The sequence below is a fragment of the Macrobrachium rosenbergii genome, chromosome 59 (assembly GCF_040412425.1).
Source record: "Macrobrachium rosenbergii isolate ZJJX-2024 chromosome 59, ASM4041242v1, whole genome shotgun sequence".
Lineage (NCBI taxonomy): Eukaryota > Metazoa > Arthropoda > Malacostraca > Decapoda > Palaemonidae > Macrobrachium > Macrobrachium rosenbergii.
Window position 1 is genome coordinate 14,568,848 of NC_089799.1, and position 14,527 is coordinate 14,583,374.

The following is a 14,527-nucleotide window of genomic DNA, read 5'->3' on the forward strand; positions in this document are numbered from 1 at the left end:
TCAGCAGGAAAGAAACACGCGTCTGGAGTCAAGTTTTCGTGTGTGTGTGTGTGTGTGTGTGTGTGTGTGTGTGTGTGTGTGTGTCGGGGGGGGGAGAGTTTCATCTCGTGTTATTAATCTCTTTTCCTGACGGCCTACCGGTTGTAATGCCGGGAGTAAGGCCTACGTAGAATCGAGGGGAATGTTTGAAAACTGTGCCACATAGGCCTATTCAGCAACACAGCTTTACTACTAACGGGAGAAGCAAATCCCTTGCTATGTGATGTTGGATGGTGCCAGCTAGCACCGTGAGGTTTATGGGACTAGGGTTTCTGGGACAAGGGTTTCTGGGACCAGGATTTCTGGGACAAGGGTTTCTGGGACTGGGGTTTCTGGAACAGGTTTATAGGACGATTTCTGGGACTAGGGTTTCTGGGACAGATTTCTGGGACTAGGATTTCTAGGACAAAGGTCTCTGGGACTAGGATTTCCTAGGACAAGGTCTTCTGGGACAAAGATTTCTGGGACAAGGGCTTCTGGGACAAAGATTTCTGGGACAAGGGTTTCTGGGACTAGGATTTCTGGGACAAGGGTTTCTGGGACTGGGGTTTCTGGGACAAGGGTTTATAGGACTATGATTTCTGGGACTAAGGTTTCTGGGACTACGGTTCCAGGGACTAGGATTTCTGGGGCTAGGATTTCTAGGACAAAGGTCTCTGGGACAAGGTGAGACAAGGGCTTCTGGGACAAAGATTTCTGGGACAAGGGTCTCTGGGACTAGGATTTCTGGGACAAGGGTTTCTGGAACTTGGATTTCTGGGACAATGGTTTATAGGACTATGATTTCTGAGACTAAGGTTTCTGGGACAAGGGTTTCTGGGACTGGGATTTCTGGGATTATGGTTCCAGGGACTAGGATTTCTGGGACTAAGGTTTCTGGGACTAGGATTTCTAGGATAAAGGTCTCTGGGACAAGGGTTTCTGGGACAAAGATTTCTGGGACAAGGGTTTCTGAGACTAGGATTTCTGGGACTACAGTTTCAGGGACTAGGATTTCTGGGACTACGGTTTCAGGGGCTAGGATTTCTGGGACAAAGGTCTCTGGGACTAGGATTTCTAGGACTACCGTTTCTGGGACTACAGTTTCTAGGACAGAGGTCTCTGGGGCAAGGGTTTCTGGAAATTCAAGTTACATTCGCCAAATCCCCACCTTTAAATTTCAGGTTTTCCCACAACTGAAATCTCTCACCCAGAAGATTGTGCGAAATAGGTGCCATTGTCAACGTTAATGGAAATTAAGATTTCATGAGGATAACTTTCTTTGGGGGTCCTGCATCCCGCATTTTAGGATGCGCGAGTTTTTGGAAGGGGGGAAAATTCTTACAAATTTGAAATGGCGACGCTCGGATGTGTATTTCATCCCGACTAGTTTAAGATACCGTCGTATCTTATGATAAATTGTGTTGTGGTTGAAATATCTTAGGCAATTATAAACACACATATATATTGTGTGTACTGTTATTAAAATATCGTGGGCAAATATAAAAATACCATTCATATTTTGTGTAGTGTTATTTGAATATCGTACGCAATTATAAACAAACATACATACTTTGTGTACTATTACTAAAAGATCGTTAGCAATTATAAAAAACATACATATACTGTGTACTTTAATTAAAACATTGCATACAACTATGAACAAACATACATACTTTGCGTATTGTTATTTGAATATTGTATGCAATTATAAACAAACATACATATTTTGTGTAATGTTATTAAAATACCATTAGCAAATGTAAACATAGATAAATATTTTGTGTATTGTTGCTCGAATATCGTATACAATTACAAACAAACATACATATTTTGTGTATCGTACGCAATTATAAACAAACAAACATATTTTGTGTATTTATACTAAAATATCGTCAGCAGCTAAAATCAAAACTACACACTTTGTGAATTGGTATTAAAATATTGCTGCCAATTTTAAACAGATATTTTGTATTACTGTTACTGAAATATCGTATACAATTATGAACAAATAAACAGACTTTGTGCACTGTTATTCAAATATATTTTGCAATCATAACCTTACATATTTTGTGTATTGTTATTAAAACAGCGCATGCTATTATAAAAGAACGCACTTTGTTTACAACCCACACTGAGAAAAAAACACTGCTTTAGCAAGTTCTCCTCCCACGAAAAGAAAAGGAAAAAAGTCTTTCAGTAATTAAAACCGGATAAATTAATGAAGCGTGCTGGACTCTTGATTCCAATCTAGGTAACGGCGCTTAGGTCACGGTCATTCCCATTCAGGTAACGTCAAGTCGCGATCATTCCAATTTAGGTAACGGCACTTAGGTCGCGGTAATTCCAATTTAGGCAACGGCGCTTAGGTCACGGTCATTCCAATTTAGGTAACGGCGCTTTGGTCACGGTCATTACAATTTAAGTAACGGCGCTTATGTCACGGCGGTAATTCCAACTTAGGTAACAGTGCTCAGGTCACGCTGATTCTAATTTAGGTAACGGCGCTTGGGTTGCAGTAATTCCAATTTAGGTAATGGTGCTTAGGTCGTGGTCATTCCAATTTAGGTAACGGCGCTTAGGTCGTGGTCATTCCAATTTAGGTAACGGCGCTCAGGTCACAGTCATTCCAATTTAGGTAACGGCACTCAAGTCACGGTCATTCCAATTTAGGTAACGGCGCTTAGGTCGTGGTAATTCCAATTTAGGTAATGGCACTTAGGTCAAGGCGGTAATTCCAATCCAGATAACGGCGCTTAGGTCGCTGTCATTCCAATTTAGGTAACAGCCACTTAGGTCACGGCGGTAATTCCAATTCAAATAACGTCCCTTAGGTCGCGGTCATTCCAATTTAGGTAATGGCACTTAGGTCACAGCGGTAATTCCAATCCAGGTAACGGCGATTAGGTCGCGGTCATTCCAATTTAGATAATGGTGCTTAAGTCACAGTCATTACAATTTAGGTAACAGTTATGGTGCTTAGGTCACAGCGATAATTCCAATTCAGGTAACGGTGCTTAGGTTGAGGTCATTCCAATTTAGGTAACGGCACTTAGGTCATGGCGGTAATTCCAATTCAAGTAACGTTGCTTAGATCGCGGTCATTCAATTCAGGTAATGGCACTTAGGTCGTCTTCAGCGGGTAACAATGGTCCAATCCAGGTAACAATTGCTTAGGTCTTGGTCATTCAATTTAGGTAACAGAGCTTAGGTCACGGTCATTACAGTTTGAGTAATGGCGCTTATCTCATGGCGGTAATTCCAATTCAGGTAATGGCGCTTAGGTTGCGGTCATTCCAATTTAGGTAAAAATGCTTAGGTCATGGTCGTTCCAATTTGGTGGCAGTGCAATTAGATAACAGTCATTCCAATTAAGGTAATGGTGTTAGATCATGATCATTCCTATTTTAGGTAATGGCGCTTAGGTCCACGTCATTCAAGTAACCTTTTAGGTCAACGGTGCTTTAGTCATGGTCATTCAATTTCGCTCAGTTAACAATGCTTAGGTCATGGTAATTCCAATTTAGGAAAGGCGCTTAGGTCACTGTCATTTCCAATTTAGGAAACTGTGCTTAGGTCGCGGTCATTCCAATTTAGTTAACAATGCTTAGATCATGGTAATTCCAATTTAGGTAACTGCTGCTTAGGTCACGGTAATTCTAATTTAGGTAATGGCGCTTAGGTAACAGTCATTCCAATTTAGGTAACAGCGCACAGGTCACGGTCATTCCAGTTTAGGTAACGGCGCTTAGGTCACGGTCATTCCAATTTAGTTAACAATGCTTAGGTCATGGTAATTCCAATTTAGGTAGCGGCGCTTAGGTCACGGTAATTCCAATTTAGGTGACGGCGCTTAGGTCATGGTCATTCCAATTTTGTTAACAATGCTTAGGTCATGGTAATTCCAATTTATGTAACTGCGCATAGGTCACGGTCATTCCAATTTAGGTAACGGCGCTTAGGTCACGATCATTCCAGTTTAGGTAACGGCACTTAGGTCGCAGTCATTCCAATTTAGTTAACAATGCTTACGTCATGGTAATTCCAATTTAGGAAAGGCGCTTAGGTCACAGTTATTCCAATTTAGGTAACGGCGCTTAAGTCAAGGTCATTCCAATTTAAGTAACGGCGCTTAGGTCACGGTCATTCCAATTTAGGTAACGGCACTTAGGTCACGGTAATTCCAATTTAGGTAACGGCGCTTAGGTCACGGTCATTCCAATTTAAGCAACGGCGCTTAGCTCATTTATTTCCTCCACTAGAGCTCATAAAAAAAAAACACTCCTTGCAGAGCCGGCCCTTGAGGACTTGCTTTCCCTGAAATACCTCTTCCCTTCTGTATATTTATGAGGTAATTCTTCGAGTGGGAGTCGATGTTGTGTCCCGCAATATGGTCAGGGAATGCAATGGACGGGTGATACAAATGGCCTACTTTTCATTCGACAATGGAACAAGGAGGAGGTAATATTACAACGCGAGAGATGGGGGTTTGTGGTGATAGAAGTAATAAAGGCGATGACGGCGACGGTTTGGAGAACGGTGACCGTACAGTATTAATGTCAGTACGTATGAAAGCACTTGCCTGCTAAGTGAGTTCATCATCATCATCATCATCATCATCATCATCAATAATAATAATAATAATAATAATAATAATAATAATAATAATAATAATATTATTATTATTATTATTATTATTAATATTCACTCACAACTACTGATTTACTACAATGGTGAGAAAATCTACGCTAATATAAGAGAAAAAAAAATATATGTATATACTATGCTGTATAATAATAATAATAATAATAATAATAATAATAATAATAATAATAATATAATAATAATATAATAATAATAATAATAATACATATGTCATTAAAATGGTGAAAAAATGAACAATGATGTAAGAGTAAATAAATATTGAAATATATATGGACAACCATGTACAAATGTTGTTAAATGAATATATTTACACTTGCATCAATGTGGAGTCTTTCACCAATAATAATAATAATAATAATAATAATAATAATAATAATAATAATAATAATAATAATAATAATAATAATGTTTCAGCCTATAAGCCTACACAAGAGAAATAAACCAAAATATCACTTCTCCAGAAAAAAGTTAATCTGTAAATGGGATTCAAGACGGAGACATCATAAAAGATAAGGATTAAGCTTTTACGGAATGAATATAATATATTCAATTCAGCAGAAATCTGTCGGCTTTTCCTCATCCGCTGGAATGAATTTCATTTTCGTTGAAATACTTATTTCTTTTGTATTTTCCAGAAGAATGCTAAATAGCAGACTTGTCGAACTGACATGAATACTAAATAGTAGATTTATCAACTGACAAGAATGTGAATAAGAAAACTAAACAGTAGATTTGTCAATTGCCAAACAAAGATGTAAATAAGAAAATTAAACAGTAGATTTGTCCAATTGACTAAATAGTAGATTTGTCAATTGACAAAAATAAATAAATAAATAAAAACTAAATAACAATTGACAAGAATAGAAAAATTAAACAGTAGATTTGTCAATTGCCAAGAATACTAAATAGCAGATTTGTCAATTGACAAGAATGTAAATAAGAAAATTAAACAGTAGATTTGTCAATTGACAAGAATACTAAATAGTAGATTTGTCAATTGACAAGAATGTAAATAAGACAAGTAAACAGTAGATTTATCAATTGACAAAAATGCTCAATAGTACATTTGTCAATTGACATGAACGCCAAGTAGCAAATTTCCCACTTCACAAGAATCCTAAATGGGTAGATTTGTCTGTTGACAAGAATATTAAACATTTGTCAATCAGCAAGAACACTAAATAGCAGACTTTTCAATTTACAAGAATACTAAATAGTAGACGTTTCAATTTACAAGAATACTAAATAGCAGACTTTTCAATTTACAAGAACACTAAATAGCAGAATTACCATTTGACAAGAATGCTAAATAGTAGATTTCTCAGTTGACAAGACTGCTACATAGCAGATTTATCAACTGACAAGAATACTGAGTAGCAGATTTGTCAATTGACAAGAATGCTAAAAAGCAGATTTGTCAATTGAAAACAATGTTGAATAGCCGATTTGTCAATCAACAAGAATGCTAAATAGCAGATGTCTATTGAAAATACTGCTGAACAGCAGACCTGCCAATTGACAAGAATACTGAGTAACAGATTTGTCAATTGACAAGAATCCCAAATAGCAAATTTCTCAATTGAAATTAATGCTGAATAGCCGATTTGTCAATCGACAAGAATGCTAAATATCAAAACTGTCCGTTGAAAATAATGCTTAATAGCCGATTTGTCAATCGACAAGAATGCTAAATAGCAGATTTGTCAATAGAAAAGAATGCTGAATAGCAGATTTGTCAATAGAAAACAATGCTGAATAGGAGTTTTCAACTGACAAGAATGCTAAGTAGTAGTTTTGCCACATGACAAGACTGCTAAATAGATGTGCCAATTGACAAGAATGCTTAATAGCAGATTTGTCATTTTACCGTTCTTATTCTTTAAACTGGCTTTAAACACTGACCTGTTTCGTTTGTCATCACAACTGAATTTTTTTTTACTTTCATTAGTATTATGTTAGTATTCTGTAAAAGAAAACTATTCTGCCAGCTGTCTGTCCGTCCACACTTTTTCTGTCACCCTCAGATCTTAAAAACTGCACAGGCTGAGAGGTCTGCAAATTGGTATGTTGATCATCCCACCTCAATCATCAAACAAAACAAATTGCACCCCTCTACCCTCAGTAGTTTTTATTTTATTTAAGGTTAAAGTTAGCCATAATCGTGCTTCTGGCAACGATATAGGACAGGCCACCACCGGGCCGTAGATAAAGTTTCATAGGCCGCGGCTCATACAGCATTATACTGAGACCACCGAAAGATACATCTATTTTCGGTGGTCTTGATTATAGGCGGTACAGAAAACTCGACTGCGCCGAAGAAACTTCGAAGCATTTTTTACTTGTTTTCTGTTACCACTCAGTTTGAATAATGGAATCTATATAAGGTTTCTATGCACAATATTCCATGGCTCAAGCGTAATTCCGCGCTGATGACTGAGATTTTACTTCAGAGATGGAAATATTTTGGGAGCCTAATGGATTGTATAGAAGCATTACGTATCTAACACTGCGGCATTTGGCCTTGTATTACATAGGGTTTTCTCTGGTTTTGTTAACGGAAGAATATACGCATACATAACTGCGCGCGCGAGCACACACATATAACGCATTAGCACCCCGATAGCAGAGAGAATTTTCCACCGCATCACTGTATTACTAAATGGGAAATAAATTAACAGATTCAAAATAGAACAACCAAACACGATAACAGCTTTTAAAGAATCTTCCTTTTCAGTTTTCTGTAAAAGAAAACCTTTGTGCCGGCTTTGTCTGTCCGTCAGTACTTTATTCTGTCCGCCATCATATCTTAAAAACTGAGGCTAGAGGGCTGCAAATTGGTATGTTGATCATCCAACCTCCAATCATCACACATAAATTGCTGCCCTCTAGCCTTAGTAGTTTTGATTTTATTTAGGGTTAAAATTAGCCATAATCTTGCTTCTGGCAACGATATAGGGTAGACAACCACAGGGCCATGGTTAAAATTTCATGGGTCGCGACTCATACAGCATTATACCGAGACCACCAAAAGATAGAGTTATTTTCGGTGGCCTTGATTATACGTTGTAGCGGCTGTAAAGAAAACTCGGAGCATTTTTTTACTTGTTAATTAATGTATCTTGACAAGGAGATTTGTATTCCCAATAGTATTTTTCTCTTATTTAAATTATAATGAACGAAGAATTTCGAAAACTGGGTAGAATTTCCTCTCGGGTTCATTTATATATTTATTTTCCTCGCTTAAAATATGCACAGGACAATAAAGCTAAAAGGGAGGACTCGAACAAATTCTCTGATACACTCGTTTATCAACACTGCTATCAAATACCTACGTTTCTCCAAATATCCTTGTTAACATCACACACACACACACACACACACACACACACACACACACACATATATATATATATATGTATATATATATATATATATATATACTATATATATATATATATATATATATATATATATATATACTCTACTAATACATATATATACAGACTTACGTATACACACACATATATATATGTATATATATATATATATATATATATATATATATACAGTATATATCCACCAAGGGAAAGATAAATTATCATATTAATTAGAATCAGAAAGAAGTGATCGTTAAAATATTCCAGTTACTTAAAATGTCTTCAGAAGCAATGAAATTATAAATATTACTAGAAATGACGAATATACTATCAGCTCCTGTGTCTTCAAGCTTGAAAATCACCACATAGCTACTCTATTACTCCCTGGAAGCTCTGGCCTCTAGAAAAGATTCTGAAAACTGGTGTTACGTGTGCAGGGGGCAAATTCCTGAGATGTATGCTAGTATTGCACCAGCTCCAGTTTTTTTGCCATGCTCCTAGGTTAGATTAGGTTAGGTAGGTTAAGTTAGGGTAGGTTAACGTTAGCTTAGGTTAGGATGAGTTACGTTCGAGTGACCGTTCAACAATATGGGTGTGGAAGAGCATAGCTGAGATTATTCTCAAGAAAATTCTATGGTTAATTTTAAATATGGCGTCCCTTTTTTTCATGGAAGATCCCGGTACTCAGTTACATCTCAGGTAGCTGACGACACACCAGTTTATGTAAGCAAACTTGTCGTAGGTTTCTCCTGCCGGTACAAAGGGATGATCCTTCAGGGTATTCAAAGGTATTATATGAGGTTATCCGACTTTTCTCGTGAGGACGACACGCAAGGAAAGGCAGTATTTTTGGGTGGTTTTTATTTCAAGGGGGGGAGGGTGTTCGTACGTGTTGTCATAACATTAGATATAAGCTGGTTATTGTTTTCCTTATTAACGTATCCGTTGTCCAAGAATATAAACTTTTATGATTTTCTCATGGACACTGTATGACCATGTGAGTTAGGGAAAGTCATCGAAATACAATATATCTATCTATCTATCTATCTATCTATATATCTATATATATATATATATATATATATATATATATGTAATATATATAGAAATAATCAGGACACAATCACGTCTGGAACAGAAATAAATTTCAGGGGATCAGACCAGGTCTTTGGAAAGATAAGACCTGGGTTCAGATGCGATATATATATATATATAATATATATATATATATATATATATATATATATATATATATATATATATAACTATATATATATATATATATATATATATATAAACAAGATGTGAGTCGATATTTATTTATATATTATATATATATATATATATATATATATATATAAGCATATATTATATATATAAGCAAGTTAAATTATCATATTAATTAGAACCAGAAAAAGTGATCATTAAAACATTCCGGTTACTTCATACGGTCTTCAGAAGGAATGAAATTATATATATTACTAGAAATGATGAATATACTTTCAGTGTTATCATGAGTACAAAAGTCACCGTATTGCCGTTATTTTCCACTAATGGCATTACCCTTTACATCAATAGCTATAAATAGCATAATCATGTGTAAATAGCCCTGTAAACGACATTAACTGTTAAGAACCCTTAAACAGTTAACTACGTACGTTATCATAACAAAAACAAATGCAGTATTTTTCAAGCAATCCCTAACCAAAATGGCATGTTTTATGTCTGTGATATTTTATTTATGATATAAACGTAATAAAATTAAGCGGATAAGATGACTGGCAGGGAAGCCCTGCTTTCCTATAATGCTATTCGTCAATAGCTGGTATGCAGCATATGATTTATTTATTCATGAGGATAATCTACAATTATTCTTGATAATAGTCTATAAATGTTCATGAGGATAATCCGCAATTATTCCTGATAATAATCTACAAATATTCATGAGGATAATCCACAATTATTCTTGATAATAATCTATAAATATTCATGAGGATAATCTACAATTATTCATGAGGATGATCTACAATTGTCCTTGACAGCAGTCTACAATTATTCATGAGGATAATCTCGTTTCCCTAGAAGATATAAAATGTTTAACTAAGTATCATAAGATTAACGTTGCGCAACCGTACTGTCCGTCAATATCAAAACGTCAAACATCTGGCATATGGAATCTGCTGGAGTGCCACATGTCAATACGAAATTAAATATGAAAATTATCGTGATCATTAATTTTAAAAATTACGAAGGAATTCACGGGAACGACATCACGACCGAACTCTCATTGCCTTTCCACCGAATTGTGTCGTCAGGGTAATTTAACTACAACTCCTCTCTCTCTCTCTCTCTCTCTCTCTCTCTCTCTCTCTCCGCTGAGGGAAATCCTCGCTGCTGACTTCAATTTATTGTAGTTAATGATATTTCTCTCTCTAATGCCGGGTACATCATGAATCCATTAACTGTTACAAGCATTTATCTAGACTCCGACACGTATTTCGCCTAATGCAGTATTGATGGGGCTGAAATGAACCCAGGGACATTTTTTTTCTTTATTTAATCTGATTTTACAGTTATTCCTATTTTGGGGTTTTAGGATTGATATTTTCACGAATTTATTTCTGTAAGAGAAAGGTGCGATTTAATGACATCGATAACGATGATTGACATAAGAAAATGAGGTTTGTTCTTATTTTCATTTAACTTGATGATTTTACAGTTATTCGTATTTTTGAGTTTTAGGATTGATATTTTCGTGAATTTATTTCTTTAAGAGAAAGGTACGATTTTATGACATCGATAAAGATGATGGACAGGAGAAAATTAGCTATTTATTATGATATTACTGCTTTAAGATGCTTTGCTCATAATTACTGTGATCCTGACTTGACAGTCATTCCGATTTTTGGTTTTTAGAGTTAATATTTTCGCGAATTTATTTCTCTAAGAAAAAAATTCGTTTTAATGACGTCGATAACGATGAAGGATAGAAGAAAATCAGCTCTTTTTCATGGGATGCTTTGTTCTTAATGTTTTCTAACTTGACTTACAGTTATTCCTTTTTTTAGGGTTTTATTTTATTTCATTAAGAGAGAGATAGGTTTTAATGACATCGATAACGATGACTGGTATGAGAAAATAAGCTCTCTAATAGGAGTATGACTTGAAGATACTTTCTTCATAATTTTGTTCAACCTGATTTTACAGTTATTCCGATTTTTTGGCTTTTAGTCAATAATTTCTTGAAATTATTTCTTTAAGTTAAAGGTACGATTTAATGACATCAACAATAATGAATGTTAGAAAGAAATAAGCTCTTTATTATGAATATTACGTGAAGATACTTTGTTCGAAATCTTGTTTAACCTGATTTTACAGTTATTCCGATTTTTGGCTTTTAGAGTCAATAATTTCATGAAATTATTTCTTTAAGAGAGAAGGAAGATTTAATGACATCGATAACGATGACTGACAGAATGAAATAAGCTCGTTATGTAACATTAACTGAAGATGCCTTATGCTTGTTTTATACTAATTGGTCACGGATTTCACAATCTGAAGTTGGTGAGTTATCGGTGCTTTGTTTAATTAAGCGTATTTTTACTTAATAAATAAATGAGAAGGAAATCTTATTTCGTTCAAAGACGGATGGTCAAGAATAATAACTACGATAACATAAGTACAGTCACGAAAATATTTTTTTTACAACATTCATAGGAAAATCTATACGCATTTAATTATCTCCACAACTATCAGACTATTTTAAAAGATATAGAAGTATGAATTCTTTAGTGGGATTTTAGAACACACACACACACACACACACACACACACACACACACACATATATATATATATATATATTCCATTAGGACTCGTGTTGGATTAAAATTCCTACATCATACCATGCCATTTGAAATAAATCAAAATCCTTAAGAGAGAGAGAGAGAGAGAGAGAGAGAGAGAGAGAGAGAGAGAGAGAGAGAGACTCATTCCTAATAATTCCCTGCATCTTCATGATAATCCTGTTGGGGAGATATTCCACTCTATTCCCTTCACACAATGCGTTATTCCCCCGTCACTTAGGGAGAAATTCAGTTTCTCTCTTTCTATTCTTATTCTAATTTCGCCCCTTTCTTTTTTTCCTTCCTTTAATAAGGATGCGGCGAATGACGTCACGCTTCTCCTTACATTTTTCATTTTTGCGCATTTCAAAAAGGCTCAGAATTCTACGCGAGTTATTTGGCCCTTTTATTCACGCTGGAGGAAACTAAAGTTTTTACTCTGCGAATATAGTTTCAAGCATTTTTTTTTTTTTGCACTGAAGGAAGTTATATTTCAGTTAAAAGTTAAATTTTGGTTAAAATTTTGCGTGACGAAATTATGGTTATATTTCTGCATGCATTTTCTTTTTCACTTTTCTCCGTTGCATGCGTTCTTTTCTCTCCTTCACTGCATATGAGTTTTTCACTTTTCTTCACTGCGTGCGTTCTGTACTTTCATTCACTGCATGCGTTTTTCACTTTTCGCCACTGAATGCGCTTTTCATTTTCTTTCACTGCAAGCGTTTTTCACTTTTCGTCACTGAATGCGTTTTTCATTTTCTTTCACTGCAAGCGTTTTTCACTTTTCGTCACTGAATGCGTTTTTCATTTTCTTTCACTGCAAGCGTTTTTCACTTGTCTTCACTGCATGCGGTCTTTTCTCTCCTTCACTACATATGCGTTTTCCACTTTTCTTCACTACATGCTTTCCTCACTACATGCTTTCTTTACTTTCACTCGCTGCATGCGTTCTTCAATTTCCTCCACCACATACATGCCTTCTTCACTTTCCTTCACTGCACGAGCTTTCCATTCTCTTTCAATGCCTTCATATTTTTTAGTTTCCTTCACTGTACACGCTCTTCCCTTTTCTTCACTGAATGCGCTTCTCATTTTATTTCGTTGCATGGATTTCTCACTTTCCTTCACTGTATGCGTTATTTTTATTTTTTGGCTGCATGCATTTTTTTTATACTGTCACTGCAAGCTTTTTTTTATGTTCCTTTACTGCACGTGTTTTCACTTTCCTTCACCGCATGTTTTTTTTTTACTTTCTTTCACTGCAAGAGTTTTTCACATTCCTTCACGTTTTTCACCTTCCTTCACTGCATGAATTTTTCACCTTCCTTCACTGCATGAGGTTTTTCCCCTTCCTTCACTGCATGAGTTTTTCACATTCCTTCACGTTTTTCCCCTCCTTTACCGCATGAGTTTTTCACCTTCCTTCCCGTTTTTTTTCACCTTCCTTCACTGCAAGCGTTTTTTTTATCTCCCTTCACTGCATGAGTTTTTTGCAACTTCCATCACTACATGAGTTTTTCACCTCCCTTCCCGTTTTTCGCCCTCCTTCACTGCATGAGTTTTTCACCTTCCTTCACTGCATGAGTTTTTCACCTTCCCTCACTGCATGAGGTTTTCACTTTTCTTCACTGCATGCGCTTTTAACTTTCCTTGACTGCATGCGTTCTTCAGTCCTTTCATTGCAAGCATTTTTCACTTTCCTTCACTGCATGCGTTCTTCACTTTCGCTACATGAGTTTTTCCTCTACTTGGGTTTGAGAATTAGGTCCAATAAAAAGTTTGTCGATCCCATCACAAAGACTGGAAGAGTAATATGTATGAAGACTTAACCTCCCATGATAGACTCCATTTCATTAGTAGAGCAGAGAATTCGATAAGATTTACATGTGTGTCCTTTTAACTATTGTAACTGCTATTAGGTAAAGTATATTCCCTTTATGTATCTGAATAAGCCATCACTATGTGCTATGGTTAATATGCTGAAATGGGATAGAAAAAAGCATTCAATGTCCTCTTCTGACTGTGAAAAAATATTCAGCTGTGTACAACCTCAGGACACCCTCAAAAACCACCAATTGCTTTTACTGTGATACATCCATCCATGTTCCCCCGTTCTCCCAGCATGACCAAACCAACAGCGTCAACTGCAGTCCGTCATTACTTATGATGAACCTACTCTACCAGTATTTCAGTAATTCTAACTCTGGTTGTTCCCAACTTACTAAAAAAAAATAAAACTAAGTGTTTAATTATTTTGGCATCTGATGATTTGCCTATTACCAATACTTCAGTCATTCTAACTTTGGTTGTTCCTAACTTACTAACAAAAGCGAAAGAAATATTTAATTACTTTGGTCTCTGACAATTTAAATATTTTTAAAATTTAAGCAATTCTAACTTTGGTTATTCCTAACTTACTAACAAAAGCAAAAGACATGTTTCATTACTTTGCCATTTGCCAATTTGCCTAATCTATCTCCGTATCATATTTAGTTTTCTACTAACATTCATACTAATTTACATTAGTTATTACCCTTTTTACGTATCCAACCAAAAGTTAGTATTTACTTCCAAGTTTCCTTTGAATATTCTCCTCACCCCTCTTTCTCAAAATATGCAACT

The 14,527-nt window shown here is 35.6% G+C and overlaps 1 protein-coding gene across 1 annotated transcript in view; it reads right to left on the bottom strand.

Annotated features, from left to right (window-relative positions):
* Positions 1 to 808: 808 nt before the first annotated feature.
* LOC136837575 (periaxin-like) overlaps positions 809 to 14,527 on the bottom strand; it is a 24,388-nt gene continuing 10,669 nt past the window's right edge. The window contains exon 3 of the mRNA XM_067102452.1: positions 809 to 1,155. Coding sequence (XP_066958553.1) covers positions 809 to 1,155 — 347 coding nt within the window. The remainder of the gene's footprint in view (positions 1,156 to 14,527) is intronic.